The sequence below is a fragment of the Miscanthus floridulus genome, chromosome 7, assembly GCF_019320115.1.
Source record: "Miscanthus floridulus cultivar M001 chromosome 7, ASM1932011v1, whole genome shotgun sequence".
Taxonomy (NCBI): domain Eukaryota; kingdom Viridiplantae; phylum Streptophyta; class Magnoliopsida; order Poales; family Poaceae; genus Miscanthus; species Miscanthus floridulus.
In genome coordinates, this window is record NC_089586.1 from 116,811,286 (window position 1) to 116,829,092 (window position 17,807).

The 17,807-nt window shown below is 44.4% G+C and overlaps 1 protein-coding gene across 1 annotated transcript; it reads left to right on the plus strand.

Annotated features, from left to right (window-relative positions):
• The first annotated feature begins 6,143 nt into the window (after window positions 1-6,143).
• LOC136466119 (homeobox-leucine zipper protein ROC8-like) lies at window positions 6,144-8,377 on the plus strand. The gene is made up of 7 exons (XM_066464584.1): window positions 6,144-6,305; window positions 6,434-6,551; window positions 6,687-6,872; window positions 6,994-7,464; window positions 7,554-7,652; window positions 7,760-8,041; window positions 8,132-8,377. The coding sequence occupies exons 2-7, from the start codon at window positions 6,435-6,437 to the stop codon at window positions 8,375-8,377; spliced, it is 1,401 nt and encodes a 466-aa protein (XP_066320681.1). The 5' UTR covers window positions 6,144-6,305; window position 6,434.
• The last annotated feature ends 9,430 nt before the right edge of the window (window positions 8,378-17,807 follow it).

Here is a 17,807-nt window from a genome sequence, read left to right on the forward strand (position 1 = left end):
TTTGACGGTGATGGTGGGGTACCAGGATGGTTAGGTGACTATAAGGATGCGATGTTTGCTGAAAGGCCTACGGAGGACGAGTAGGAGGATGAGGAGGAGGAGCAAGAGCCAAGCGCTAAGGCGTTCTTGGCCATATTGGATTCTGCATAGAAGGTCCTACATGAGAAGACAACGGTTTCTCAACTGGATGCCATTGGCTGCCTACTGGGGTTGAAGTCCCAGTACAACATGACTCGAGCCTGCTTCGATGCTATGATGGCAATTATTAGGGGGCTGCTTCCGGAGGGTCATCATCTGCCGAGCAGCTTGTACGAGTCAACGAGACTCCTTCGGGCACTGAAGATGCCGTATGAGCAGATACATTGTTGTCCGAAGGGGTGCGTCCTATTTAGGGAAGAACACAAGGATGCAAAGTATTGTCCAAAGTGTAAATCCTCTAGGTATGTGGAGGTAGACAAAGGTGATGGAAAGAAGGAGCAGAATGAGGACATCCCCATGAAAGTCCTAAGACTCCTTCCGGTCATACCGAGGCTCCAACGGCTATTCATGTCCGAGGAGTCCGCGAAACAGATGACATGACACAAGAATGGCGTTCGATACAATCCTGACAAGATGGTACATCCAGCGGATGGTGAAGCATGGAAAAGCTTTAATGGCAACCATCGTGGCAAAGATGAAGAGGCCCGTAATGTATGTGTTACGCTGGCAACGGATGAGTTCAATCCTTATGGAATGATGTCGGCCCCATACACTTGTTGGCCCGTGTTCACTATTCCCCTCAATCTCCCCCCGGGGCCCTACTTCAATGGCAAAACATATTCTTGACGTTGATTTATTTTGAGATTAACTATGCCTAATTTGATCTTCTGATGGCTTGTAGGCGATTCCAAGCTGGTGTGCCACCCACCCCGATTGCTGGGCTGCTATAGTGGACAAATGGCTGGACGTGGACTGGCAGAAGGAGCACCAGGAGAAAAGCGACCAGCGAGCGCTGATGCCAGGTGCCCCTCACCATTAGGGCAGCGCCAGCCTCAGCAAGTATGCAAAGACATATGTAAGTCTGCACCATTTGTCTAGTCTAGCCGTGCTCAATTATGCATGATTTCTAACCACATGTTGTCTTTCTCGCAGTCGGCGGCGCACGGTGGCTACCCAATTGGCCAAGTCACGGCGTATGCTCTGGCCCACATGAGCCCGGCAAGGTCCAACATCGAGTACAACCCGGATGCGGGCCCAGAGGCATACACCAACTCTAGCGTCCACACCCGCCTCACTTCTTACATGGAGGCGGCAAGGTCAGTCCACGGGCCGGCCTACGATCCGAGGACCGAGGAGCGCCTTGATCCTGAGATCGTGATGCAGGTGGGGGAAGGCAAGAAGCATGGGCGGTTCTAGCTTGGCGACGGCGTCCTCAACACGGGCTCTACTCCTCCTCTGAACCGCCTCCGAGCAGCGAGCACGAGCTCTAGCGTGCCCATAAGCCAACGGTGGCGACACTCCAGGTAAGTATTCCAGTTTCATTCGTTGTTCTTTGACTTTTACGTTCCTTAGCTCTGCAATATTGAAACATTGGGGTCAAATGTTGCAGGCCGAGCTGCAGCAACTTCGGGCCCAGCAGGAGGCCCAGGAAGTTGAGCGGGTGGCTGAGCGGGCCGAGCGGGAGGCCGAGCGTCAGAGGCTACAAGCTGTTGAGGCCCAGCAAGAAGGTTTGCTCAGGTTCGTGCAACAACTTGGGGAGCAACAAGGTTGGTAGATCCCAGTACACCTGCTTGCACCACAGCCACCACCACAGTCTACTCCGGTGAGTATGTTTTATTTTATGTGCTCATGCTTAGTGTCAAACCTAGAGATGGCCTTCGTGACGGATTTGTTGATGTGTGGGTCTTCATGCCGGGTTAGTTGATGTGTCGGCCTTCGTGCCGGAAATGTGGTTGTCGGCCTTCGTGCTGACGTTTTTCTTGCAGGTTTTGGAAACGTCCCCGTGCAGGGGAGGTGCTGCCGAAATTTTCAACTTTTCTTTAAACTCCTTACATTTTTATATTGTCACTCACGTGCAATATCTTCTTTTTTGTGCAGCGGACATCAGGGGCGGCGTCGAACCAGGTCGGAGGGTCGCCGGCATCGCAAGTCGGGCCATCCGCACCCGGACCATCGCCGGGATCGCATGCTGGGGCACAGTCGCCGTGAGCCGCTTGCGGAGTAGTTTCTATGTATCGAACTTGTGAACTTGTGGACTATGAACTTATGGTTTGTAATAAATTGTGGATTTCGGATAAATTTGGTCGTTTGTAATATATAAATGTGGTTTGTAATTTATTGTTGTTGAATTGTGGTTTCTATTATATATATATATATATATGCATTGTTGTTTAAATGGAAAAGAAAAAAACAAAAAAAAAGAAATTTAGTGGTGGCTTTGCCGAGTGCAATGACCATTGCACTCGGCAAAGAAAATTAAAAAAAATAAAAAACACGTTTTTCGAGTGCAATGGTCATTGCACTCGGCAAAGAAAATTAAAAAAATAAATAAAAAACACCCATTGCCGAGTGCCGGTGCTGTGGCACTCGGCAAAGAGGTTAAAAAATAGATTTCTTTGCCGAGTGCCGGAGCTGTGGCACTCGGCAAAGAGTTTTTTTTTTAAAAAAAATTAGACGGCGTCGGCCGTCGGCCGACGGCGTCAAATCTTTGCCGAGTGCCCGCACGGCACTCGGCAAAGCCTTTGCCGAGTGCCCAAAATTTAGCACTCGGCAAAGTAGCCTTCACCGGAAGGGGATTTGACGGAGGCTCTTTGCCGAGTGTTGCACTCGACAAAGGCTTTGCCGAGTGTAAAGCTGCCTTTGCCAAGTGCAACAGGCACTCGGCAAAGAGCCCGCCTCCAGTAGTGACGGTAATGTCAAAGCATCCGCCAGGAAAGCTGAACAATGTCGGTATAATCTCCGCTTGATAGGATGACTCAAGCAAACGTCGCGGTAGGAAAAATTACTGCAAAGATGGACACGAGGCATACATATGCAGTAGACACAGCAAAGAGCTCCAACGTGGAACGGCAACAAGATAGGGACCATGGGGGGCTGTGGGGCGACATGAGCATGCCCCAGAGACGTTATTTTATATGAAGTATTTCTAGGAATAGTTTACCAAGTGAACCGCATTTAGAAATAGTGGATTTCTAGATATGGTTCGTAAGCTATCATGTCTTTTAACCTTAGTTAGAGATAATTTGCTTAGTGAACAGCCTCTAAAACAAGAGGGAGACGTACGTAAAAAAAACATTTGTGTAGTCACGGAGCTATAGTGTCACCAACTTTGCTTAGCGTCCTAGCAAGCAACCACGTGCATGCACAACGGTGACCGTCGTGTACCGACCAGGCCCAGCCCGGCCATGACGTGAATGCATGGTACGGTGGTAGTACGTTTCACGCCCACCGTATGTCAGCCGAAAGGCCCGAAACTACGACTTGCGAGGATCGTTTTCCCTTGGGAGGTGGGAACACCGCAGGAGAACTTAACTAGTTAGTAGCTCGCGCTCTCAGTTAAAACTCACTGTGTTTAGTCACACACACGTAAATAACGATGGAGCCAGCTCGCTTGGAGTTTTCACAAATCTTTAAAACTCCTATATATGCCTGTGCAGATCACCCGACATTCATCTCAAATCTCATCACATATATCGAGCAGAAAACCTGTCGATCGATATATAGCTATAACGACAGGCCGATAGATAACTTAAGCGCAGTAGTGCAAATTTTGCCTCTCCACTCTCCAATCATCAGACTATCAGAGCTTGCAGCAGGAGCACACAATTCGTAGATGGCCATGATGACCAGGTTCGTTTTCTCCCTGATGGTTGCAGTGCTGATAATGCTGCTGGCATCTTCGGGATCGTCGTCAGCGCGGCGGCTTGAAGGCGATACATGGGCCGGCGAGGCCACCTCCGGTGACCATCCTGTCATACAGTCTATCAAACACCTGTACCTGCAGCAGAAAGGTGCAGACACTCCTGCGGGAGTTTTAGCCCACAGAATCCGCCATGCCACCACGGCTGACGAAGGCAAACAGGAGAAATCCATGGTGGTTGGCGCCACCAATCGATGGACTTAATTAAAGTAGTACGTTTGTGTTGTGTGGTATTTCCCATTTGATAATAATCGCTAGGATGACAATTTGTGATGATTAGGAGTACTGTATAATGTTTGGCTTCTTTACTGTAAGTGCCCGAAACGTATGCTTTTCAGAATAAAGTGATTGACTTGTTTGTGATGTAGATCCCTATATGTCGGTGCAGAAAGTGACCAACTAGTGAATATTTATAGTTTTGCCGTACGTTGTGATCGGAGGTGGCCTAACACTCAATGACACAGGATTTATACTGGTTCAAACAACGTGCCCTACGTCCAGTTTGGGTCGGTCAGTGACTTTATTTCTGAACCCAGGTTCTCGAAGTTTGCAGTAGGGTTACAAACGAGAAGGAGAAAGATGGGGGTGTACAAGAGGTCCGGTCGGAAGGGGCAGGGACGACAGGAGCTACGCTATGAGCTAAGTGTTCAAGCGTGTGCTTGGGGTACGAACCCGGCGGTTCTGTGGTTGTGAGCTGATGAACTCGATCGATGCTGGTTATCTTCAAGAAGGGCTCTCCCTTTGTTGGAGGGGGCGCGTCCCCTTTTATAGATAAAGAGAATGACTTTACAAGTGAGAGGGTGAGGGTACGTATACTACCGAGCCTTGTTGCCCACGCCGAAGGGTACAAGATAATGATAGGCACCTACAACACTGTTGATGTCACTGTAGAATGGCAGATGCATACGGGAGGTCGTGCTGCCTTTTTCAGGGATGATGGACGTCGGTACCTGCAAATACTGTTTGATGCCTAGAGGCATGTGAGGAGTCTCGCTATGTTGACCCGGTACGGTAAATCCTGACGTCTATACCGCTATCGATGCCCAGAGGCACGTGGGGGGTCTTACCGTATGAGAGTTTTAGCGGCCCCTACAATACTGTAGAGGGAGATGTCGGCGCCTACAATACTGTTTGTGTCAGGGTGGCTGCAGAGTACGGTTCCGTGCAGGGTATGGTCCCTGGTACAGTGGTTTTGACTTATGAGCCTTGCCTTGATTTTCTCCGCACGTCTTCTGGTTCCCACCGAGCGGGCGTACCCGGTCGGATGGCTCCAATCGGCTCTGAGTGTGCCGGTCGGAGAAGAGCGGTGAGTAGGGTTTCTACGAACCCGGGTCGGAGATGCGGGGTCGGAGTCGGAAGTGGTGTTTTGGGCCAGGCCTTCCGATCGGAGGGGCCGTCCGGAGGCGGCCGGAGTCGAAGCGAACGCTCCGGTCGGAGAGGTGGGCCGAAGTAGCTGATGAGCGGGCGTTGTTCCTCTTCGGCCAGACCTTCCGGTCGGTGACTGGGCCGCCCTTTCGGCCTATCGCTTTAGACTCTTGGGTTGAGCCTTGGCGTGGAAGCGGGTCCTCGAGGGACCCCAGGTTTATGAACCCGACACTATATATGCTACTTAATTAGTTTAAAGATTGTTTCTCAAAGTTTAACCAAAAAGTTAAAGGTGGTCTTATTTGTTTTAAAGTGTAGCGAGTATATTTTTAAAAAAGTTTTTTAATAGTTTGGTTGAATGGAAGTATATGGGTACTGTAAAATTGTGCAACTTCTAATAAAATATATGGTCCAGTGATCACCTATACTCTCTAGAAAAACGAACTATGTACCATGACAAAAAAACACGATTGAGCTTTATCATTATAGTTAATAATAATTAGCGTATTCCCTAATTTTCAAGCACATGAAAAATTATTGTCTCCCAGTCACCTAAACTGCACAGTTCATATAAGCTACTATATACTATGTAATGCATAGTTTTACTTCAAAAATAAGAAATTTGAGTTTTGATACTTTGTTTGGTAGGAACCGGTAATGCATCCCTACAAAATTATTTTCAGTCAATTGGTCATTTTAAAAAAAATTATTGTAATTGTGGCTATTTTAGCAGTACCTTTTACTCCGGTCATTAAATCTAATGGGAGAATTATTTATTTGGCACTGAAACAAATCAGTGTTTCGTATTTGGCACTCGAAAATTTGAACTTTCTTATCTGGCATCAAGTTGAATTTTCCTTTCGTAAATGACACTGCCGTCCATTTAGGACAGTAACGGTGTCGAGTGACTGGTAAAAAGACATGAATACCCTCGTTTGCAGCAGAAATCCATGGTGCCAAATAGGGAAGTTGAAGTATTTTCGTATGGATGATATTGCCGGAGCTCTTGCGCAGCCCCGCGCCAGATTCAGCAGCTCGAAGCGTACGATTCTCTCTCGTTTCGTTTTGTTTCCATTTCTTTTGCTGTTTCTTCATCGTGTCCGGCCGTCGTTGTCGTCGTGATGGTTGACGGAGAGGAATGTAATGGTGCGTGTTCGCCGGTGACTGCAGGATGTTCAAGGAGTGCCCGCACCCCGACGAGAACCAGCGCGCCGCGCTCAGCCGGGAGCTCGGCCTGGAGCCGCACCAGATCAAGTTCTGGTTCCAGAACCGCCGCACCCAGATGAAGGTAAAGTGTCCTAGTTCCTTTTCTTTTCTTCTTCCATTCACGAGTTCGCCGTGTTTCATCTCGACCTTCTGTCGGCTTGTTTTCCACGGGTTCTTGATGGATGACGACGCTCCTGTGTGCTTGTGCGAGTTGCAGGCGCAGCACGAGCGCGCGGACAACTGCTTCCTCCGCGCGGAGAACGACAAGATCCGGTGCGAGAACATCACCATGCGCGAGGCGCTCAAGAACGTCGTCTGCCCCAACTGCGGCGGCTCGCCCGTCGCCGAGGACTACTTCGACGAGCAGAAGCTGCGCGTGGAGAACGCCCGCCTGAAAGAAGAGGTAAATCATGAGTTGACCAACCACGCGCTGTTTCCGGCGACGTCCTCGCCGGTCTGTCCGTCCCCGTGTATTTCTGTACTGTACGTCTATCTCTGAATGATGCCTGCCTGCCGACCTGCAGCTGGACCGGGTGTCGAGCATGACGTCCAAGTACCTCGGCCGGCCGTTCACGCAGATGCCGCCGGTGCCAACCATGTCCGTGTCGTCGCTGGACCTGTCCATGGGCGGGATGCCCGGGCAACAGGGCCCCCTCGGCGGGCCGTCGCTGGACCTGGACCTCCTCAGCGGCTGCTCGTCCAGGACGCCGTACCAGATGCCGGCGCCCGTGACGGAAATGGAGCGCCCCATGATGGTGGACATGGCGACGCGCGCCATGGACGAGCTCATCCGGCTCGCCCAGGCCGGCGACCAAATCTGGGTCAAGGGCATGCCCGGGGACGCCAAGGAGGTGCTCAACGTCGCCACCTACGACAGCCTCTTCGCCAAGCCCGGCGGCGCGTTTCGCCCGCCGGACATGAACGTCGAGGGGTCCAGGGACTCGGGCCTCGTGTTCATGAGCGCCGTCGCGCTCGTCGACGTCTTCATGGACACGGTACACTTGCACATTCCTTCCTTTCCCTTCGTCTTCCAGCGCCTCGCGCCCATGGCGATGGCTGATCGATGTCGTTGTTGTTGTTGCAGAACAAGTGGATGGAGTTCTTCCCCGGCATCGTGTCCAAGGCGCAGACCGTCGATGTTCTCGTGAACGGCTTGGGCGGGAGGAGCGACTCCTTGATCATGGTAATGCCGTCGAATCTCTGCATTGGAAACAATGCTGTGCCTTCTCGTCGTGTGAATATGTGATCACTGGAAGGAAAACTAATGGCTGGCGCCGTGTCGTCGCGCAGATGTACGAGGAGCTGCACATCATGACGCCGGTCGTCCCGACTCGCGAGCTGAGCTTCCTCCGCTACTGCAAGCAGATCGAGCAGGGGCTATGGGCCGTCGCCGACATCTCCATGGACGGGCAGCGCGACGCCCACTACGGCATGCCGTCCCGCTCCCGTCGCATGCCGTCGGGGTGCCTCATCGCCGACATGTCAAATGGCTACTCCAAGGTGATCGACGCGACGCGACGTGACGCGACGCGAGCAGCTCATGCCCCTGTGCAGGCTGTGCTCCACGTGCACGTGCATTGCTGTGTGCTAGTGCTACACTACAATGGTTGGTGCCCCTGGCCTGGCCTGACCTGACACACGTTCATGTCATGTGTGCCACAGCGCCGCCACCTCGGGAGAGAGAGGGTGAGGGAGAGAGGAAGGGGAGGCGATGGGGGCAACTGCGACGGCAGCGGTGGCTACATGGGCGGCGTGGAGGTTGGTAGAGGTGTAGCGGCGTGGGAGTCTTCTGTGTACAGGGGTACATCGGACACACGAAAAAAAACTGACATGGTCAAACAGCCAACTAACAGATTGATCTATGAAAATGGACGGCAGTGCCATTTACGAAAGGAAATTTCAACTTGATGTCAGATAAGAAAGTTCATATTTTCGAGTGCCAAATACGAAACACTGATTTGTTTCAATGCCAAATAAATAATTCTCTCAAATCTAATTGTCAGTCCTTTTCTTTGTCCCCTGAAAACTTGAGGAAACACGCATCTGCAGTGGCAGAACCAACAATTTTGATTAAGGGAGACCGAACAAATATAATGACATATCTAAGTGTGATAAATATATACATAATTATATGTCCCAACAACTTTTCCAATATTTTTTTACATATGTAGTTAGTATTTATAACAAAAATCACAATATTATGATAAAAAATAGATGAATTGATGCCTTGTTGTACTGTAAATTGGAATATTTATAGGGGGTATTAAAAAAGTTGGGCACGGCCCCTGTTGTCCCCGTGGTTCTGCCACTGCACATCTAAGAAGCCAAAGCGATTCCATTCTCAGGGAATCATCGCCTTGATCTTTGAAGTTGTGGGTTGTGGGCTTGTTTGGGTCAGGTCGGCTCAAACAACTCAAAGTACCATTATACTCCCTCATCCCAAATTACACGTCATTCTAACTTTTTGGAGAGTCAAATCATCTCAAGTTTGATTAAATTTATATAATAAAATAATAACATTTATGATATACAAATAAGTATCATTAGATTCTTCATTAATTATATTTTCATATTGTACCTCTTTGATGTCATAGATCTTTGTAATTCTCTCCATAATTTTGATCAAACCTGAGATGTTTTCACTTTCAAAGAAGGTTGGAATGACTTATAATTTGGAATGGGGGTACCATTCAAACTTAATTTCAATAATTTTTGGAACAACCATGCATGTCACATCTTAAGTTTCTCCTAATTTTGAACCACTAGATCTTACCGGATGGAACAATGTCATTATTAGCAAAGAAGTATACTTCTGTTTTTGTGGATAGATCAGATTATCGAATAGCAATATCAATAATGAAAAAACGGTACCTACAAAGTAACCAAGTTTCTGCTACTAATACTTAAATTATGGCTACTAGACACTCCGCAGCAATACTTAAATTGAGGAGTTTGGCACCGTGCGCTCCACCACGACGACGTCAATCCGACTCTGCTTTTACCGATTTGATGATGCTCCAAAAAGAAGAGACAAGCAGTGTACACTGTACACATAGGCTCGTGACTGGGCCGCCCTTTCAGCCTATCGCTTTAGACTCTTGGGTTGAGCCTTGGCGTGGAAGCGGGTCCTCGAGGGACCCCGGGTTTATGAACCCGACACTATATATGCTACTTAATTAGTTTAAAGATTGTTTCTCAAAGTTTAACCAAAAAGTTAAAGGTGGTCTTGTATGTTTTAAAGTGTAGTGAGTATATTTTTTATAAAGATTTTTAATAGTTTGGTTGAATGGAAGTATATGGGTACTGTAAAATTGTGCAACTTCTAATAAAATATATAGTCCAGTGATCACCTATACTCTCTAGAAAAACGAACTATGTACCATGACAAAAAACACGATTGAGATTGATCATTATAGTTAATAATAATTAGCGTATTCCCTAATTTTCAAACACATGAAAATTATTGTCTCCCAGTCACCTAAACTGCACAATTCATATAAGCTACTATATACTATGTAATGCATAGTTTTACTTCAAAAATAAGAAAATTGAGTTTTGATACTTTGTTTGGTAGGAACCGGTAATGCATCCCTACAAAATTATTTTCAGTCAATTGGTCATTTAAAAAAAATTGTAATTGTGGCTATTTTAGCAGTACCTTTTACTCCGGTCATTAAATCTAATTGTCGGCCCTTTTCTTTGTCCCGTGAAAACTTGAGGAAACACGCATTTGCAGTGGCAGAACGAACAATTTTGATTAAGGGAGACCGAACAAATATAATGACATATCTAAGTGTGATAAATATATACATAATTATATGTCCCAACAACTTTTCCAATATTTTTTTACATATGTAGTTAGTATTTATAACAAAAATCACAATATTATGATAAAAAATAGATGAATTGATGCCTTGTTCTACTGTAAATTGGAATATTTATAGGGGGTATTAAAAAAGTTGGGCACGGCCCCTGTTGTCCCCGTGGTTCTGCCACTGCACATCTAAGAAGCCAAAGCGATTCCATTCTCAGGGAATCATCGCCTTGATCTTTGAAGTTGTGGGTTGTGGGCTTGTTTGGGTCAGGTCGGCTCAAACAACTCAAAGTACCATTATACTCCCTCATCCCAAATTACACGTCATTCTAACTTTTTGGAGAGTCAAATCATCTCAAGTTTGATTAAATTTATATAATAAAATAATAACATTTATGATATACAAATAAGTATCATTAGATTCTTCATTAATTATATTTTCATATTGTACCTCTTTGATGTCATAAATTGTTGTAATTCTCTCTATAATTTTGGTCAAACTTGAGATGTTTTTACTTTCAAAGAAGGTTGGAATGACTTATAATTTAGAATGGGGGTACCATTCAAACTTAATTTCAATAATTTTTGGAACAACCATGCATGTCACATCTTAAGTTTCTCCTAATTTTGAACCACTAGATCTTACCGGATGGAACAATGTCATTATTAGCAAAGAAGTATACTTCTGTTTTTGTGGATAGATCAGATTATCGAACAGCAATATCAATAATGAAAAAACGGTACCTACAAAGTAACCAAGTTTCTGCTACTAATACTTAAATTATGGCTACTAGACACTCTGCAGCAACAAAATTGAGGAGTTTGGCACCGTGCGCTCCACCACGACGACGTCAATCCGACTCTGCTTTTACCGATTTGATGATGCTCCAAAAAGAAGAGACAAGCAGTGTACACTGTACACATAGGCAAGTGATCTACGAGCTAGCACGTCTGAACATTTTCACCGGCAGTCCACTCCAGTAGCATGCATGCTACTCGGTGCTGGCCCTGACTCAGCCCACGGCGTGTCATGCTAGCTCGCGCTCACTGCCAATTAGAATATTCTCATCGTGACATCCAACGTTCAGGATTCCGCCTGCGGAAAATCCGATGGTCCTGGCTGTTCGGAGCAGGAGCGCATAAATCTGGCTAATGACGGATTAATTAGGCTTAATAAATTTGTCTCGCGGATTACTGAGAACTTCTATAATTTATTTTTTATTACTATCCGAACACCCCATACGACACCCGATGTGACAACTCTTAAACTTTAGTCCATGCATCCAAACACCCCTAAGAGTCCTCTCTGGTGGATTGGAGCAGTCTCCGTCCAGCTATGTGATTGCGATTTGTGAATGTGAAACTAACAATTAAGTAGTGATGATGATCAGAGACCTTTTTCGCTTCGAGACCGACCGTCAGTTGGACTTTGGTCTAGAGTAGGAAATTTTGACTGGGCTACTACACAAGTATATCATATACAGATGCATCGTGACTTCATCAGGTTGCTGATCTCATAAACAAAAGGAAAAGGTATATGCACGTGAAAGATATTCGAATTCAGAAAGAAAGAAAGAAAGAAAAGAAAAGATACCCTCCTTTTGCATGAAACTGTCTGCCCACCAGCAAATTAAATATTACTCCTGATTCCTGAAATATAACTCATCAACGTTGAATTGAAAAAAAGGCACTGTACTTGTTTCGAACTTTCACTACTTCAGCTCTCTCGCCAACTGTAAAGTGTCCCATATATAATTTATTTGCTTCAAGCGCCGCATTTCCAATTGATCAGTTTCTCATGGATCAGACGGTTCATACGGAGTAGTAATCGTGCGTGTGTTTGGCACTGAGCGCGCTTCTTGGAAATTTCTCCTTTTTTTTCCTGATCGAAAGCTAAACTGTTTCTCCTTTTGAACGTTAGGATCGGAGGACATCATCAAATCAGCGCACTCACTCCGTACTCCGTGACCACAAGGCAATTATTAAAAATGCCAAATATATAACCACTATCATTATTCCCAATTTCTCGATCGATCGATGAGGAGTTTGTTCTTCTGGATCTCCGCTTGGAACAATGCAACAGTATTCCTGACTCTTTCACTCCGTCTTCCATGCCGGTGTAGGGAAACTCCCGTACCGCGTAACCGTAACTTGCTGGGATAGACACATTTCTCACGGCAATGCAAAACAGCCCAACACCGAAAGGCGAAAGAGCGACATCATCACAGGTGAGGAATTGGCCGAGCGCTTGCTTAATTTGGAAGTTGTCGCAAATTCGTAAGAACTCGTATACGTGTGCATTCCTAGCTTGCTTTGCAAGCTTAATTAAATAATTAACATACGAGTCGCACACGTATAAGGTAAAACCTTGGAAGTTTCAGTGTGAGCCCGACCGACATACATACAGGAAGAGCCTATCTCGACATCCCATTATCCCTCGTAGCTTATAAATACTATAGCGATCGCGTACCCCTGCGCTTGTAGCATCCTACTAGCCAAGTTGTATAATTTGGTAGCAGCTCGACCGAAATTGCTTCCAAATTCCAAAAAAAAATCGTAAACCTAGGTGCCGAAGCTAGAAGGAGAGATCGAAACTGTGAAGTGTGACTGTGTGAGCAACTACTGTAATTAATGATGATGTCGTCTACCACCTCCTCCACGTCCACGGTGAGAAAGGTTATGGCGGCCATGCTATTGGTTCTCGTGGTCACTTCGGCGGCCTTGGCCACCCGTGCCGCGGCGCGGGCGTTGCCGGCGGGAGCACAGCAGGCCGCCTCCGGCGGCATCTCCACCAACAACGATGCGATACCGGTGCCACCGGCGACAAGGTCGTCGACGCATGGGCGAGGCCTGCAGAAGCTGCTGCTGTCCTCGGAGGAAGAATCCGCGCGGGCGTTGCCGGCGGGAGCACAGCAGGCCGCCTCCGGCGGCATCTCCACCAACAACGATGCGATACCGGTGCCACCGGCGACAAGGTCGTCGACGCATTGGCGAGGCCTGCAGAGGCTGCTGCTGTCCTCGGAGGAGGAAGAATCAAAAGCAGGCCATTCGTGTGTAAGCGGTGATCCTAAGAATCCATGCCCGTAGAGAACTAGAGACGGACGGATACGGGCCGTACGTACATGCATGCATGGGAGCTACTCCACTAAATTTAGGTCGATAGGCGCCTGTTATATGTTGGGTTTGAGTAGTGTAACAGGTAATTCTTTAATTTTAGCTCATACACTATGTCCATTCCATAAAACGAGTCGCTACAGGACTCGTGTTGTTCAAACTATTTTTCAATTTGACTAAATTTCTAGAAATATTATTGATATTTGTATCTTTAAATAAATTTATTATGAAAATATATTTGATAATGCTCTATCTAACTATACTAGTTATATGTCATAAATATTAATATGTTCTTATTTATATTTGGTCAAAGTTATACATATTTGACTTTTTGGAAACAAGAATGACATTTTTTATGAGACTAAGGGAGTAGTTTAGACATGTATTGGCGGAGCTAAGATTTGGATATTCCTATTTTTAAGTTATTTTTAAATCAACATATGTATAAAAGTATATTTTATCAATTTATAAATTAGAGGACAAATTGTCCAAACTAAACATATCTCACTAGTTTACGCAGCTCTTTCTCACATAGGCTTCAAATCAATCGATTTCTTCCATCTTCATTTGGAAAGTTCTGTAATGTACAGCCTACGAGAAGAACATTCACATTAATTAAGGCCCCGTTTAGTTGCCAAAATTTTTTGCATAGTACCCGTCACATCGAATCTTGCGGCACATACATGGAGTATTAAATGTAGACGAAAAAAAAAACTAATTGCACAGTTGGGTGAGAAATCGCGAGACGAAACTTTTGAACCTAATTAGTCCATAATTAGACACTAATTACCAAATACAAACGAAAGTACTACAGTAGCCAAAACCCAAAAATTTTTGGATCTAAACGCGCCCTAACTAAAGTGACCGGTGATGTAATACAAAAACACTCAACAACTCCTAAGCTATTTTAGGAAGGTGAAAGACGCCTTTTTTTTGCTACTTGGCGGTGGCCAGTGGCCAGTAGTGGAGAGGATTTTTTGGTTTTATGCATGTTGCTTGGTGTTTACACTAAAATTTGGGAGGAAGAACGCGGAAACTCGAAGCTTCCAGGATTATGTCATCAAGGAATCGATTAGATGTGAATCGGTATCAGCTGATTTAGATATGATATCAGAATCGGCTATTTTATGGATGACGTCAGCAGACGGCGTCAATGGGCTATGCTTGAGTGGCGCCAGAAAGATATGTCGGACTCTATAAATAAAGAAAATTAGGGTCCAGATTATTATTAAGTTAGGAAGTTTTCTTTTATTCCAAAAATTATAATGAGTCGTATTTAAGTATGATTCATGTTTAGGTTCCAGGTATAAATATTAGACACTGGTTATTGTAAAAAGGACGAATATTCAATCAATACAATCTTTTCGGCTTTTGCCATCGCATTAGGAGTAGGAGTATTGTAGATCTCGGCGAGTTCTTCAGCAAACAGGGCTGCATCGGCTGATCGACCTTCAGCTTGCTTGTGAGTACCATCACGACTTGTATTGTGCTTGTAAAGCTGTATCAGCTGATTGATCTTTTATGAGCCATAATATGAGTTAGTTAACGATCTGTATCGTAGTTTATAAGGCTGCATTAGCTGGTTGATCTCTTACGAATCATAATATAGATCAAAGTTATCGATCTTGTGTTAAATAACTTGTTGTTTAATATAATATCACCAGTTATCGAATCTGCTAAGATTAGTAAGATTTTTCTGGTTGTTTTTGGTTGATTCACCAGTTATCGATCTTGCTATAATTAATGTTTTATTAATTATAATAAAATCACCCGACTGAGATAGAGATAGATCAGCATCATATCATCTTAATTGGTCGTTCTTTGATCTGGTCACACTTTAAATCTTATAATTGATGGCTTAATTCCGCTAGATCGGCTGTTTATCTCTATTCTAGTCAAACATAGTATGCGTCCAAAGACATGTTTCAATCTTAAATAAACTCACTAGTTAATGAGATCTAATCTAACGACACTACCATAGCTGCATTGATCCGGTCGAACCTCACTGGTAAGACTTTAGATTAGAAATTATCGATTAGTGGTCTTATTCATGATCAAGATATGTACTTTGTTTGTTTGCTATGACTGCATCGGCTATTTTATCCGATTTGCCTATACTCTCACGCATATAGCATGTTTTCATAAATCTGTCAACATATAGATGGTTTTATAGATTCTTTGGCTTTAGTTTATGATCATTATAATAGCTGCATTGATCCGATCGAACCTCACTATTGATGATAGTAGATTAGACTCAAAACTATTTATAGATTTATTTATATTAGACAGTCGATTTGTTTGCATGTTATACTCTTTTCATCAAACTTATCGGCTCGATGCTTTATATCGATCATGTTCCATTTAGCTGATGATGCTTCTGATATTCCATGAGCATCGGTTATTTTGATTCGCGTTATTATCATTTAATATTAGCCGATAATCCTTGATTTAAAGATCTTCATTTCACGGATACGCTGGATATCGACTACTTAGTCGATAGCCTCATTGAATCGGCTATCTAGCCGTACATGTGGAACTGTTTGGGGCAACACCGACATCTTCTACCTTAAATTACTGATAAGATTTTCTCTCCTTGTCAATTGCAGGTCAAATTGACTGGCACGTCATTGGATTTTCAGAATCGGTTGATTCTGTGTTGAAGCCAAGCAGATCTCTGGACTCGTTCCACTCAAATCTTCCGGCTTGCTGTGTGTTGATCATATCACCATATTTTTATGTCAATACACTTTTTGGCACGTCCAGTAGGACCACAATCGTCATGGCGGTTCACAACAATAAGGATATTCTTATGGTACCTTATGAGGACTTGCCTGTTGAGGATAAAGATATCATTGGTAAAGCTATAGAAGAGTTTTAGAATAAGTGTTTGTTGTCATACACCAAAACATATGACAATAAAGTTATTCAGAAATATCCACTGCCGAGAGTTTTGATGCATGGACAGTCAGATACAGATGAAGCTAATGATAGGCTTTCTTTGTAGAAGCTGTCAACAAATCTGTTCATGAGGCAATGCTAAATCATAATACAGTTTTTTAATACATTACACAATACCATGAAGGAGGTGTTTTATGGATTTCCACTTGATCAGGTTGGATCGGCTTACTACAATATTCTACATCCATCGACTCAGGGAACTAATCAAGCTGGTACTAGCCATCAAGAAGCAGCACTAGCTAAGAGTGATGATGCCCAGGCAATTTAGAATTCGTCTGAGCAGATTCAGGGTGCGACTACTAATCAAATGAAATATAATCCTGGATCATCAATGCAGCATGTGCAACAGCCGATAGGGCAAGTTCAGAATCAGATGGTTAATTTTGGTACATCAGGTCAAATACCACCATCGGTTAAAAAAATAGCACCATTGGTTCAAAGAATTCGTAGAGATATAGATCCTAATATTTTCAATCAGAGATTTCAAGTAGTAAATCAGCAAGGGACTCGACAGATAGATATTCCATAAGGATATCATTATGGTTCAGATTATAATACTCTCAATATGATTCCAAATTTAGGATATCAAGGCACTCAGAATTTCAATCCGTAGATGGCTAGCAATTGCCAAGAAATTCAGACTCAAATACTGATGAATTGTTGCTCAGTGTAACTGAAATGATGAAAAATCAGTTTTGTTTAAAACCAAAAGGATATACCTTTTTGTACAAACGTCCATATCCAGAGTGGTATGATTTAGTGGCCCTTCCTACGAATTATAGGCCTGCAGAATTTGCTAAGTTCACTGGTCAAGATAGCACAAGTATAATAGAACATGTTAGTCGATATCTTACTCAGTTGGGTGAAGCCTCTATTGAGGAAGCGCATCGAGTTCGTTTCTTCTCTTTGTCCCTGTCAAGATCAGCTTTCACTTGTTTTTCATCACTAGCGGTTAATTCTATTGCCAATTGGAGTGATCTTGAAAAGAAATTTCATATATATTTCTACACTGGGACAGGAGAAAGAAAGATCACAGATTTGACAACCATAAAGCAAAGAGCTAATGAGTCGGGTGCTGAGTTCCTTTAGAGGTTCCGAGAAACAAGAAACTTATGATTTTCGTTGAATTTGACTCATGATCAGCTAGCTGCGTTGGCTGTTCAAGGAATGTTGTCGACATGGAGAGAAAAGTTGCTTGGGCAAGAATTTGATAATTTAGGTCAATTGGCTCAATGGGTGGCAACACTTAATAGGCAATTCCAGAATATGCGCAGAGATACCCGGTTTTAGAAGAATGATGCAATTGTTGAAGCTTATAATCCATATTTAGTCGATGATGATGAAGAAGAAGAGGAAATTGCCACAACTGAATGGAATTGGGGTAAAAAGATAGTATTGGTTCCAAATCCTTGCGAAAAGAAGTTGTAGAGTGTTATAATTTTGATGTTATAA